Below are 14196 nucleotides of genomic sequence, written 5' to 3' on the forward strand. Positions count from 1 at the left end.
AGAATTTCTAGGTAAACCCCGCTTATTTTTTTATTAAAGCGGGTATATACGATTTTATATATGTGTTTAATTGTAATATATTGATAAAATATGTTACAATAACATAAAATGGGAAAGAAAAATTATACATTTAAGCCAAATTTCATAAAATGCAGCAAAGACAAATAAGCGCCCCGAGCCGATTGTGACGTACATATTTTCCTACCGAAGCATTCGTCTTTGTATTAGGATCGGAGTTAGTGTTCGTGTGTCGTATGAATAGATATCGTTGCGGGAATTCAAATAAACCGTTAAACTAAGTAAGTATAATCTATACGATGAAACTCGTCGGAAACCTGAATTGCAACAGTTAACTCTCAATATCCTCGAAAAATATAACCTGCGACTTAATGAGCAATACATATTTGAAAATCAATAGCTAGTTGTGACATCAATTTAAAATTGTTGCCCTAACTTGGCTTGTTTCAGTTGTCTAATTGGTAACGAAGGATACGAACGCTTCGAAAGAAATTAGGACTAACATCAAAACAAAAACATTAATAATTTGTGAATAAGTGATGCCGTTTCTTCGCGTTGTTCTATTCTGAACGTTTTATTATTATTATTATTATTAATTTTTATTATTTTTATTATTTTTCTTCTTCTTCGTCTTCCTCTTCTTATAATTATTATTATTGACTTTTGATATAACAATAAGGAACATATGACTGTTTAAAGACATAAAAGCCTGTCCTATTACATTTAAATAAAGCTCCGAATATAACGACACTTAACCAATTATTTATATAACTAATTCGTACAATCATATTTTGTTTTAATTTCCTTTATACACAATTTAACTTTGATTCATTTAATCAAAAAAGTACTGCAAATTTTAATTTAATAATAATAATAAATTACTTCATTATTCTTACATATTGTAAAAGTTTTTGTATTCCTCTCGAGAACTTTCGAACAATGTACATTATAAATATGTAATACATGTACATGTATGTACTATTTCGATAGCTTGGAGTTAACCATAAATTAAAATATTGCTAAAAATCAGTTACATTAGCCAAACAATTTTTAAGTTAGTCCGTGCATTTGTGCGTGTCAGACGGTTGCATGCAATACGTTTATTTGTCAAGGTCGTAATGTACACATGACGTTTCCCTATATACTGTATATACATTAAAGGATAATGGATGTTCGAGCTCGTCAAATAACGTCAGAAATTATTCTTAATAGTTAACCATGAGAGTCAATACCATAATTTTAATCGACGTAGCAGCCACCTATTTGAAGTTACCACACAGAGGTGTTATTTTTTTATTGATAAATTATTATGCAACAAACCTTTAAACGGAATCTCGTTGAAGATTAAAAAAAAATATCATGATCATGAATAACTGGTATTTACGGTTTCAAAGTCTTAAAACAAAACACAAACATATACCAATTTTAAAAGTTCATCGCCTATTAGCTAACAATTTACGCCGGGAATTATATTTAAACAAAAGTACAGAAAAGGTAAACATCAGAATTGCTTGTTAATTGTCTATTAGGTTAAATAAACTAATGAATGTTCTTTTGTTAATAATGTATGAATATTGTTCTTTTAATGAATAACCTCATTTATGAATTTTATATTCATAATCGATTTATATATAATGCACAGTGTTCCACATATAACAACGAGCTAACATATTTTGTTTGGCATGAAATACATATTTATATTTCAGAAAAGTATTGTTAATTTGTTCAGATCTGCATATAATGCGAAATAAGTCTTTTTAGACATCGACACGTATCTTCAGATCCATTCGATTTACACAAACCTTTACGCAGCAGTGTAACATGCACATGATATTTTGTATTTATTTAATATTGTATTAATCGTTAGTATGATCTTTGATTAAATACAAATACATTTGTACGAACATAAATGATGAACACTTAACTGTCCTTAATGTAAAATGTATAGATAGATAGATTTATTTCAACATAAAATGCATAGATTTACATGGCAGCATGTTATATACACACAATAAGTAATAAAAAAACAACCTGCATGTATAAACAAAGCCATGTCAATCAACATTATACGTTAAGGATTGCACAATAAAGGGTTTGCAATTAAACCCTTATTTCCATTGTGGTCCTTTAGTTATAATATTGTATGACATAGGAGACAACGTTTTATATCACAGTATATAGTAATATCACAGTGAATAATAATGAAAGACATGTGACATATTTAAGTTACACTAACCTAAATGCATAGAATATATTCTGATAAGTTCTAGACTAGACAATTATTAAGTGTTTAAAAATTAACATAAAATTATTTGCCAAGCTAAAGAATAATCATACAGCAACTAGATAAGACACAATAAATCTATCTATATTGACATTCAAGTTAAATCAACAGTAAGAAATCTTAAAGAGATGCACATTAAAAATCTATCTGGCTTAAAAAATGCTCCCTAACACTGTGTTTAAAAGATGGAATACTTTTGGCATCTCTGATATGCTGAGGAAGAGAGTTCCAGAGAGTACACCCATTGAAAGCAAATGACTTTTTGCCAGAACCCTTGACCCTTGGAATGGCAAACCTATTGCAATCATGCATGTTTAGATCAGTATTAGGAGAGTCTGACTGTGTTCTAACTCTGAACCTAGTATTCTTATTGTGAATATTACTGACTGGAGTAAAATTATCTTCCATATATAGCGGAGCCAACTTAGAGCTTATTTTAAAAACATGACAAAGTGTGATCTGGTTTACTCGACTTTCAATAGGCAACCAGTTAAGTCTAGTAAAATGTTCTTTACCAATGTGAGACCTAGGATGTAAATTTAATATGAACCTGATAAGTTTATTTTGGGTGACCTGTAACTTGTTTTTTAACATTTGAGTTAAACCAGTGTACCAAACAGAGCAACTGAAGTCAAAGTGGCACTGAATTAAAGACATGACTAGAAGCCTTCTAGTATCTGTGGATAAAAATCCTTTTTTCGATATAAAAACTTTAACCTTGCATTGGCCTTCTTGATGACTGACTCTGCCATAGAAGTAAAAGACAAATTTTGATCAATTGTAACCCCTAAATACTTGACTGATGATGTAGATGAAATGGGTGTTCCATCACATGAAATATTTAGAAAGGATTGTGACCTGAGTTTCTGCCGTGAACCAAACAGAATTGATTCGTTCTTACCTAGGTGCAATGACAGTTTGTTGTCAATTAACCATTCACTGACTTGCTTTAGATCATCACTTAGCATCTTCTCAACCGTAGATATACTTTTATCCGAAACTAAAATGGCAGAATCATCAGCATACAAGAGTAATTTATGTTTAACAACAGCTGACATATCATTTACGTAGATTAAAAATAACAAGGGACCAAGAATGGAGCCCTGTGGGACACCACAGGAAATGTTTTCTGACGACGAAAAGGTGCCAGACACATCAACAAGCTGTTTCCTGTCAGACAAATATGACTGTAACCACATTGTTATATCATCTCCCAGACCAGAAGCACGGAGTTTCATTAAAAGTATCGAGTGGTCCACGGTATCAAAAGCCTTCTGTAAGTCTAAAAGAACCATGCCTACAACATTACCTTTATCATTTTCACCTCTAATGAAGTCAGATAAGTGAATAAGACATGTGTCGGTGGAATAACCCCTCCTAAACCCAGACTGATATTTATACAATAAGTCTTGATCTTGGAAATACTTTTCAACTTGGTCATACACAACACGTTCAAGTATCTTTGAAATGATATTTAAAATAGAGACAGGTCTGTAATTACCAACACAAAGCTTATCATTCTTCTTAAAAAGAGGGACAACTCTTGCAGACTTAAGATCATCAGGGACGACCCCCTGTATAAGTGACAAGTTAATGACATGAGCAAGGGGGGCAGCAATGATAGAAGACTCATCCTTTACAAACCTAGAAGGTATACCATCCAACCCAGTGGCCTTTTTAATACTAAGTGAATTTAAGTATTTCAAGACTATACTCTCAGTCACAAGTGAAAAGGAATAACTATTAGGATGAACCCCTTTACTACTGTAAAATGAATAAATAAAACTACAACCATATGTGTATACCTTTTCTGGAAGTTTCTTAACAAGTTCAGAAGCAACTGTTGTGTAGTAGCTGTTAAATGTCTCAGCAATACATTTCTTTTCAAAACAAATACTGTCATTTATTTTTAAGCATATATTTGCATGAGGAGTAGAAGAACCTTTCTTTGAAGGCAAGCCAAGGGATTTAAGTATTTTCCATAGAGAATTAGAATTATTTTTGTTTTCTTCTAGGGTACTTTTGTAATAATTTTTCTTAGCACTAAGAATAAGACTTTGAACAGAATTTCTCAATTTCTTAAAAGTGTTATAACTTATTTCAGACTTATCAACTTTATATTTGTGAAAAGCTCTATCTCTTTCATTTATAGCCTGCAAAATATCTGAGTCCATCCAAGGTTCAGTCCTTTGCTTTAATCTGACTTGTTTCACAGGAGCTATGCTATCAATAACAGAAATAAACAATTTCTTAAAAATATCCCAAGCTTCATTTGCACTGTCACATGACAAAACAGGAGTCCAATCAGTTGATAACAAACTAGCTTGAAAATTCTCCTTATTGTATTTTTTCAAAGACCTTAAATTAACAGTATTATGAGTACCGATATATGACTTGACAGATTTCCTGGTACAAAATATTACAAAATGGTCACTAAAAGAAGTTTGTATTACACCAGACTGTGAAATTTTGTCCTTATCTGAAGTTAAGATCAAATCAATAATAGTAGAACTAGTATTTCCAAATCTGGTTGGATTACAAATAAGCTGTTTAAAATGGAACATATCAACAAAAGATTTAAAACATTGTAAAAGAGGATAAGACTTTCTACATGATACATCAGTGTTAAAATCACCTAACAAAATTGTTTCATGTTCTAAGAAGTGAGTGTCTGATGAACATAATTCATCTAATATGGTATAAAAGTTCTGTTGTGTAGGTGGTCTGTACAAGCATCCACATAAAATTGGTTTCGTTTTAGGTAAAAACAGTTCAATAAATATCGCCTCCAGGTCCTCACGTTTTAGGTCATCACGGCTATTGTAGGAGAGGTCTTTTCGTATAAAAATGCACACTCCACCTCCATGTCGATTGCGATCCCTGCGCTCAATACAATAATTTTCGATGGAAATTTCAGAATCTGGAACAGATGAGTCCAGCCATGTTTCAGAAATAGATATGATTGCAGCCCTACTTTTCTTGGCTAGTGAATCAATTTCATGAAGTTTTGGTAAAAGGCTGCGAACATTAATGTGTAAAAAGTGAAGGCCACGTTTCTGGAAGACACTATAATCACTGTAAGTGGTTGATGAAGACGTAGGACTTGAAGTATCAGTAGGTCCTGGGCAGGGGTGAATATCTCCACACAATAGTAAACATATTGGCAGGAAGACATTTTCCCTCTCTATTGAGTAGCACGAAGACAAATGACGTCTGGATACTGAGATGTTCAAGTTTATAAAATGATTGTGAAACGTAAAATGCCCGTAAGAAATGCTGTTAAACAGAAAACTGTCAATATGTGGAGTTGAGGAAGTTGAAGCGTATCCGAATTTATTTTCATCCGAACGTATGGACAGTTCAAACTCGTCCTGGTTTATGAATATATACAGTTTAAAAACAATAGGTAAAGTAATCAATAAAGTTCTTGCTATGTTCATTTTTCAAATAAGTTGCATAAGAACCTTGCTCAGTCCGTAGAATCACAGAAAACTTAGATTATTTTCTTTGTTTGTATACGGTCGTAGGTGCGTAATGCCGAAATCTTGTCGATTTTTACTTAGTGAACAGTTTGAGAATTATGTTACTTTAAAGGGGCCTTTTCTCGTTTTGGCAAATTGTTTCAAATTCGCAAATTTTCGTTTTAGTTAAGATATTTGTGAGACAATAGTAATACTGAACATTTACCATGCTCTAAAATATCCATTATATGCATCTTTTGACGATTTGAAAACCTGAAAATTATAAAGCGTTGCAACGCGAAACGATTGAATAATTTGGAAAGTTCTGTTGTTGTCGCTATAGTTTTCGAAACTACGAGGATTGCTTATATAGGTAAAACAATACAACCTCTCATAACATGAACAAGGATGGTCGAGTGGTCTAGGCGGAAGACGTTTTACTCCAGGTCTCCAGGGGTCAGTGGTTCGAGCTCTGTTGAGGGTTACTTTTTTCCCTTGTTTCATTTGCATTCTTGTTTTTTAGTGTAGATTTTTAGGTCCACTGTTTAAATTTATCAATATAAAGCATTTAATGACAAGCTTCAATACATGTCAAAATTTGTAAAAAGGCCCCTTTAGAAAAGCGTATTTTCAGAATCGCGCTTCTTGCGTGTTATTACAGAGCAATCCGTCAAATATTCAATTTAGGGTACAGATAGGACAATTGGATGGCATCACTACAATATTTAAATAATATGGAGTGACTAAACAGGTTTGTCAGATAAGAAATTGAAGAAATGGATTATCCACTTTTGTTATACAATATATTAGGATTTACTGTTCACTTTTGTGAAATTCCAACGCCATGGTACATTAAATATTAGGGATCACCGATAGCTGTTGTAAAATAGTAATCTTCACCCTTTTAAGATATGATCTATTTAATAATTGTCTGGCCTTTATTTACAATAAAACGTGTTATAGTTTATTTAACCAAGCATCATGAGAACATACCGATGAATTAAGCCTTTTGAAACCCAACACCATGACAGAATATTTGTTTACGTCCTCAAACATTTCCTATGTAAACGCGACACTTACTCTTACACTCTTCGCCCTGGCTGCATAAGTTATGTCGACACGTTACTACATCGGCGTTCTGGTTTATCTTTGCGTTAGCAAAAGCAACCGTTCGCAACCTGGTCAGAACGAAAAAGGCAGAAGTAAGACTTCTTAACATTTATTTAGCTTATGTATCATAATGTTAATCAATGGTGCTTTAGTATGTGGTTATTGTAGAAGGCTCAGTACAAGAAACCATTCACTAGCCGGCCAGTACGAAGAATGTAGGAATAGAGCTCCAGAACAGTTATTCCATTTCTGTTTCATTTGGTCTATTATCAACACGGTCAGTATTATGCTAACTAAGGTGGGTAAAAATGTATGGCATCTCGTAAGAATTACATTTAATTTCATATTACTCCCAATTGATACCTATCTACATCGAAAATCGTTGCTAAGGGAAGTATTACATAATCCCTCCGATCAACGTTGCATTCCTGCACATGCGATTGCATGAACAGACCCTTCGCTGACCTAAATGAAAATACATCACCATCAATCAGTTGAAAAAGAAATGTAACCATCTTTGTGGTATTTTAAATCATTTACTGCTGAAGTAAATCATAATACCTTAATACAAAACAATAGCAATGATGTGTGTCGATTAATAGAGAGAAATTTTTTGTCTACTTACCGTTTATCTAAAAAGAAGTGAAATAAACAACGGACACTGTACTCCACAGCCTTTATCCTAAGAAGCAATGATAACTCATTTACATGTCTGGGAGTTTGTTTATTACATGTATTTGATTGAACAGGTTCTAGAGGAGTTGAACATAGTAATAAATTAAGTTGGTTAGTCCGTATCTACTTGGTTCTTAGAAACACGTTATTAAATGTTTTCAAACGTAAGCACGATGCATTAATATTTGTGTTGGTTATCTACTTGCGAAATCGTCCTTAACGAGTATCAAATCTATGTGGTAATAATTAATGTACAAGTAAGATCATAGTAAACCAAAACACAACGATTTTGATTAATTCATAGTTTGTGAAAATATACGCGTTCGTATTAATAATTTTATAATACTTATTACATTGTATAAGTATTAAATAACAAATAAAACAGTATGTATCTTTACAGCGGCTGTTTCCCTCAAAATCCACAAAATAGTTATGCTAGTACTTAACGCCCGGTACACTCCAACTCGTATGTTAATACCATATATCATTTAAGTAAGAACACATTATAAGTCTACGCTAAGCACGCATATTCAATGTTCAAATGTTTAATATTATTTACCTGCATTGTATTCATGCCAGCTTTAAACACTTTCTATGGTCAAGTGGTCAAGTATTAAGATATCTATACTTGTAATAATCAAATGCTAATATGTGACAGTATCGTGACAGTATCGCATATTCCCACGATTTAGGCCAAGATAAAAAATTTATAAATAAAGGATTCCGGAACGAAACGAGCTCAAATTAATCTCAAATCGATCTTTAAAGAATGAATAATTAAATGTGCGTGATGTTTTTGTCTTAATAGAGAATCGCTATCTGAGTTAAAACGGATAACACATTATCTTAATATTGTAAGATCGTGCCGGAAGGTATGTGGATTGGTAAAACAGCACGTTTAATAAACCAAACAATGTTTATATCTCACATACTGTTAATCAGTAGCATACATACATACATATTTATGCACGTACATATACCACATTGGAATAAAGCTATATTACACAATTAGATAACCTTGATATTTATTTATATATCATGTTAAGTTTTGTTGGACTATGATTATTTTATTATAAACTTTCGTATCATACAGCATTACACGATTAAAGGAAGATGAGAGCAACACCGCAACTAGACAATTACCAAGCAGGTTCAGGAGTTGAGAGTCTGAGCTAGTCTATTGAAGGGGCCACACTGCCTCATTTGTGGGTCTGTATACTTCCTGACTTTTTATTTGTCAGACGTCGTATACATCGTAATGTTTGACTGATATTTATTTATGATGCTTGCTCGAAATTAATACTAAAAGATATTCGCACCAGCGCGATATTCACTGTGACCTTAATTACACATGCGGCACTTTATTCAACTTAGCTTAATGCTTGCTGTGCGCGTTTTATTTTTGACATATATTTTCATTAATAAATGTGCCGGGCCGGTTGTGCAATATAGTCCGTTATACTTTCATACACGTATAGAGAAACACTAGCATTGAAACACGGTAAAATACTAGTATCCACAGAACGCTGATGATCATTTTTACTAATGACCCACTCAAGTATATATCTTTCACTCAGTATTTACATTCCCAGGACAGTAAACGGTATACTATCGAAGCTCAAAATAAGTTGACATGTAACAGGTGGTCCACCTTCAAGGACTCCCGACAGCTTTTATCTGCAGACCCAAGTCTGAGAATATACGTTTCCGCATCATCAGGTAAAAGTGTGGATTTATTGGCTCAGTCAAGCACAATGCTTGTTAAGTATCTCTAAGGAGGTCCCCATGTTCTTCCCAACGACATCAGGTAAAATTGTGGCTACTCAAAGCTCAATGAAGCTCAGTGCGCGGTGAGTATCTCTCAGGAAGTCTGAGAGTTTCTGACGGGAATCGTCACAGTGTCTCGACGGGCTGAGACATTGTCAGTACATAGATTTCACACGCTGAATACTTGTTGTTTTTGCAAATGAATATATTTTCTAAATTATACTGTCTAATCAGCATTGCCCGCCTCACCAACTTTGCGTTTCTATGTTGCCCCTTTGTCTGCCTCTTCATACCCTTTATATCGACTTGTGATTTGTACCATAGTAATATGACCTTTAAAACTTCACCCAGGTTCTGTTAATGAAGTACCAAAATATATGCACAAATATCTTAACTAGATCTGCTATTTCTGTCGAAGTATTAGCGTAATGTAGAGGCAATATCAGCCACTGGTATTTTGTACATTTGTTACGTAGCTGTATGTGTTCAGAATTTTGTAGTTTTTATCTAATAATCATATGCTTGTTATACAAATATGATGAAAATATCTGATTTCCTGAAACATCGATAACTAATATGGTTCATAGGCAGATACCCAGACATTGTCATGATTATAAACTTGTAATTGACAATAACGATTGTCAAAGACGGAAAGTTCAGTTGACACCGAATATCACTATATAAGCAACTGACATAGTTGTGAAAGATCGTTGTTTTACAGTCCTATCACCAAAACTGTGGCGTGAAAGCACCATCTGTTATTAATCTGTCGATCGAACAGCAAAGAAGCATTTTTCTTAAAAGTCTGTTTATGAGTGGAGGCTGCCTTCACAGATCTTCAGCCGTCAATATAATAGATACACGTGAACATTAATGTATGTCTTTGCCTTATCGACGTGGTATGTTATAATGTTTTGCTGAAACAAAAATTGGAAAAATTACCAAAGTTACTTTCCGAATAACAACCCTGTAAACCTGTTCTGATACCCGCACATTATTGTGTTAATTTGTATTTATAACTTGTGTTCATTAAAATTACCGGCATGTATTATGCATGTATTTATTCAGGAAGGAAATACTATTCAATCGTCCATGCACACATGTGGTTAATGGTTATTTTTGGACACATTATGCGCTTACCAACATGAAAACATGCAAACACTAATGAGTCATGAACGTTTTTTATATCTACGTTTGATATTCGAATAGAGCACACTAAATGATATATCTGCTGCGTAGACACATGGGTTAAATAGGAAAGTGTGAGCTACTCATTGCATGTGATTTGACAATTATTTATTCGATGTAATGATGCGATAAACGACGTAATCACTTGACATTTGAAATGAAACATGCAGAACGATAATATCGCTAAACATTGCGGAAGGTACGTATTATGGGTTAAATTAAGAATGAACACTGATTAACATAAGACACATATTTATTTAAAGATTAATACTTTCCAAGGAACGATTAATATAACGGCAATTCGATTCGTGACATAATGTTAACACTTTTTTCATAAGCTTTTGCACAATTCGTTTAAGTTTATGTATCTGTTATGACACATTCTAGCATGCACTATTATATTAGTGGGAAATTTTGGAGTCTCATTAAACGTACAATCATTTTCAATGTTGTTGCATATGCATAATAGGTTTATATATTGCAAAAGGAAGAATGATTTTTTATGAAACATACATGTCTATGGCAATCGGGTGAAGCAATCAAGAAAGAAAATCAAAGGACTTGAACAACTTGAACAAGGACTTGAATATGTTATTAAACAACATATCACAAATACCGTCAACATACTTTTGTATTGTTCTTATATCGCTTCATGAATGTACTTATAACACGAATGTGTGTGCAATACGCAAACTATGTTCGACCATTTTTATCTATGCTTTATAAGATTGAATTATTAAAATATTTTATGTTTGACAAACTATCAAAATTGATAGAGAATTTCAATTTCATCAAATGAGATATTTCATTTATACATGCATGTACATTTGGGCCATTTTATTGTCAATCATCATACAAATAAAAGAAGTTGACGCACATGAAAAGATTGTGATCTAAGCCCCGAGAGAGTATAGGGAAATGGATTTATTGAAATATAATTACACATAAATGTAGATATCGCTTTTTAAATCAAATAATATTGACAGGTTTCCGAAATATAAATCACTGGAAGTAATAATATTACACGGTCAATACCGGAACGCAAACACTAGGCTTCCACCGGATCCCTCACTGCAACATGAGAACACTTAATTCACTTGCCTTAAATACAGGAATGTATTATTCTGATGGAGTTTACCTCCTGGTGGTCTCCATAAGTTTTAATAATCACTTATATTTTGTTTGCAATAATGTGCATACTTATTTGCCAAATATATTATAATTACGCAAGTAATTATAATACACGGATAAACGCAATGTTACCTTCTATTAGATATACTGAAAATAGACATTATCTTTTAATTCTTGAGTGCACATATGTTGCAAATATGTACATTATACGCATAATTTCAAATTATCGTAAGATACTTCAAAGTGATATTAATTCGCACAAACTGGAAACAGATTGAAATAGCTTTTAAACCGATTATATACCAAATTTAGCATAAAATCTCATTCGTTTTAGGTATATAAACACCTGTATTCTAGCATTTCTACCGGTAGCTCAGTTTGTTGAGAACAGATAACAAGGTAAGTCTTCTTTTTAACATACTTTACATAGTATAATGATGTTGTGTTATCATAGTTGTTTGTGAATAACCGACAGGAAGGGTAACGATGCGAAAGAGCAAAGAACGTGTCATTTAATATCAAGCACCTACACTACACATCGTGGATTATTCGACAACAAAGTATGATATTAAATGTATTCATCGGTATTTCAATTATAACACGATCTTCCGTGAATTCAGATTGCTGAACTATGTTGAGGCTTTTTCGTTCTTGATAATGTCGATACTTGTCCTTATATACCAACATTAACATTTGACAAGAGCGCGAATTTTCATTTCTGAATATTTGAATTGTATTTCTTCATTTTTCGTTGACTGACAAATCAGATGAGTTTTGTTGGCGTAGATTTCTTTCTGTTTCTAGAATATTTGGACATGAACACTTTTTTTGTTTCTCTATCTAAGTATGATCTGGTAGGGGAAAAAATCTAAAGGAAAGTGGTATAGTATATATTATATACATGCGGCGTATATAGTATATAGTATTTTGTATATAATATATAGTATATATATTATATATAGTATATAATATATAGTTTAGAGTATTTAGTATTAAGTTACATAGTAGAATATTGCAATAATGCAATAAAAGCAATACCAAATAATAATTCACGTATGTAGCAATCTTATTGTGTTGAGCTAAGACTTGTCTTCATTGTAAGGTGTAAACTTTGGAAGATGACAACGGGATCTAAAAGGTTTGGCTACTCTGTAATTGTAGGTAAAATGATGTGCTCAGCAACCTCATTCCTGCTCCTGGTGACGTTCTGCGGAACGGTGTCCTGTCTTTGGTATCCGTGGCCTGCCAAAAAAGGTATTGACATAAACGTTCTAATAATCTGTATCATAACAAATAAAGTATCGATACGACATAGAACATTTTATGTCGCAAGTATTGTGCTCTGTTGAAGTTAATGTACATTTGAACATAGGAAAGCACAGTATCTCAGGTGACATCAATTCTCGTCTTGGCGTGTTTTACTTAATAAAATATGTGGATAAATAAAGGGAACAAAGCGACACTACCATAACGTACATGTAAAATGCACGTGCTTGTTATATGTTACAAGAAACATCGTCGCTGACTTCGTTGCGGCAACACGATTGTTTGGGCATTGTTGCGATTTTCCGCGATTACACCATGCTTTAGATGCTTACTGCTTTAACATGCTCTACTATATAAAAATAACAGGTGCAGGACATTTTTTAAATATATATTTAATTGTTTTAAAAACATAACCATCGGGAACGATTGCCTATATATTTTTTCTCCGCAATTCTTCCCAAAATCTATTTTTGGTTTAAATTTTAGACGACCATTGCCCATGCAAAAAAGACTCTGACTGTAAGTACGTTGTGTGCGACAACCCATGGGAGGAAGTTGAGTGCCACGATGACTATTCTTCCCCAACGGGACGCTCGTGTCATTGTCACAAACCGTACGAGTGCTGGGTAGACTACGACTGCATTAGAGAGTGCGGTCCAGGAGCCACGTGTGACGACAGGGCATGTCATGGCCCGTGGTGCGATCACACGTGAACAAACGTTTACAGGCAGCCATACTGCATTTAGCTTTAATTAAAAGACATGCATATGGATACACTAATTATTTATTTTCTTGGAGAGTAATGTGAAATTAAGTAATAACCAGAATTTATAAATTAATTTAAATGTTTGTGTTTGTGTGTGTGTTTGTGTAATAAATCAAGCAACATAGATTAAATCGTACTTGTTTTTCTGTCTGCCAGGTGGTTTTACTTAAAAGTGTTGGGACACAATCTTGTTACAATTCCATAAACGTTCCGGAATCTTTTGACTGTGACGTTGTTTTATAAAATTACATAATTGACTACGTCTGTGCAGCCGGAAATAATCAGTGTTTTTTCTTATTGCGCAATGGATTATGAAAGGTATACAAGTAATGATAAGAGGCATTTGTTCGTTTTCAAAATGATAACGAAAATTTACAAACGTAAACATTCATTACCATTACCATTCTGACGTATAATCATCATTGAAGACAATGGAAAACAACACCTTCAAAAAAATTGAACAAATTGCACATGGTCCAACATGGCACCACTGATCATTGCTGGCTAAGATAATACCCAGAAGTAAACCG

At 33.2% G+C, this 14196-nt stretch overlaps 2 protein-coding genes across 2 annotated transcripts; one reads left to right on the forward strand and one right to left on the reverse strand.

Annotated features, from left to right (window-relative positions):
* Positions 1 to 3862: 3862 nt before the first annotated feature.
* Positions 3863 to 5800, reverse strand: LOC127840502 (uncharacterized). The gene is made up of 2 exons (XM_052368919.1): positions 4686 to 5800; positions 3863 to 3876 (listed from the first exon to the last, which is right to left on the reverse strand). The coding sequence occupies exons 1-2, from the start codon at positions 5740 to 5742 to the stop codon at positions 3863 to 3865; spliced, it is 1071 nt and encodes a 356-aa protein (XP_052224879.1). The 5' UTR covers positions 5743 to 5800.
* A 6353-nt stretch (positions 5801 to 12153) lies between these two features.
* LOC127843073 (uncharacterized) lies at positions 12154 to 13797 on the forward strand. Its single transcript, XM_052372880.1, has 3 exons — positions 12154 to 12194; positions 12796 to 12888; positions 13387 to 13797. Exons 2-3 carry the CDS (start codon positions 12801 to 12803, stop codon positions 13611 to 13613), a joined length of 315 nt encoding a protein of 104 aa, XP_052228840.1. The 5' UTR covers positions 12154 to 12194; positions 12796 to 12800; the 3' UTR covers positions 13614 to 13797.
* The last annotated feature ends 399 nt before the right edge of the window (positions 13798 to 14196 follow it).

The sequence above is a fragment of the Dreissena polymorpha genome, chromosome 8 (genome assembly GCF_020536995.1).
Source record: "Dreissena polymorpha isolate Duluth1 chromosome 8, UMN_Dpol_1.0, whole genome shotgun sequence".
Taxonomy (NCBI): domain Eukaryota; kingdom Metazoa; phylum Mollusca; class Bivalvia; order Myida; family Dreissenidae; genus Dreissena; species Dreissena polymorpha.

Coding starts and splice junctions, on each gene's coding strand:
- LOC127843073 (XM_052372880.1), top strand. CDS start 12,801: ATGATGTGCTCAGCAACCTCATTCCTGCTCCTGGTGACGTTCTGCGGA. Junction 12,889..13,386: donor TCCGTGGCCTGCCAAAAAAG/GTATTGACATAA, acceptor TTTAAATTTTAG/ACGACCATTGCCCATGCAAA.
- LOC127840502 (XM_052368919.1), bottom strand. CDS start 5,742: ATGAACATAGCAAGAACTTTATTGATTACTTTACCTATTGTTTTTAAA.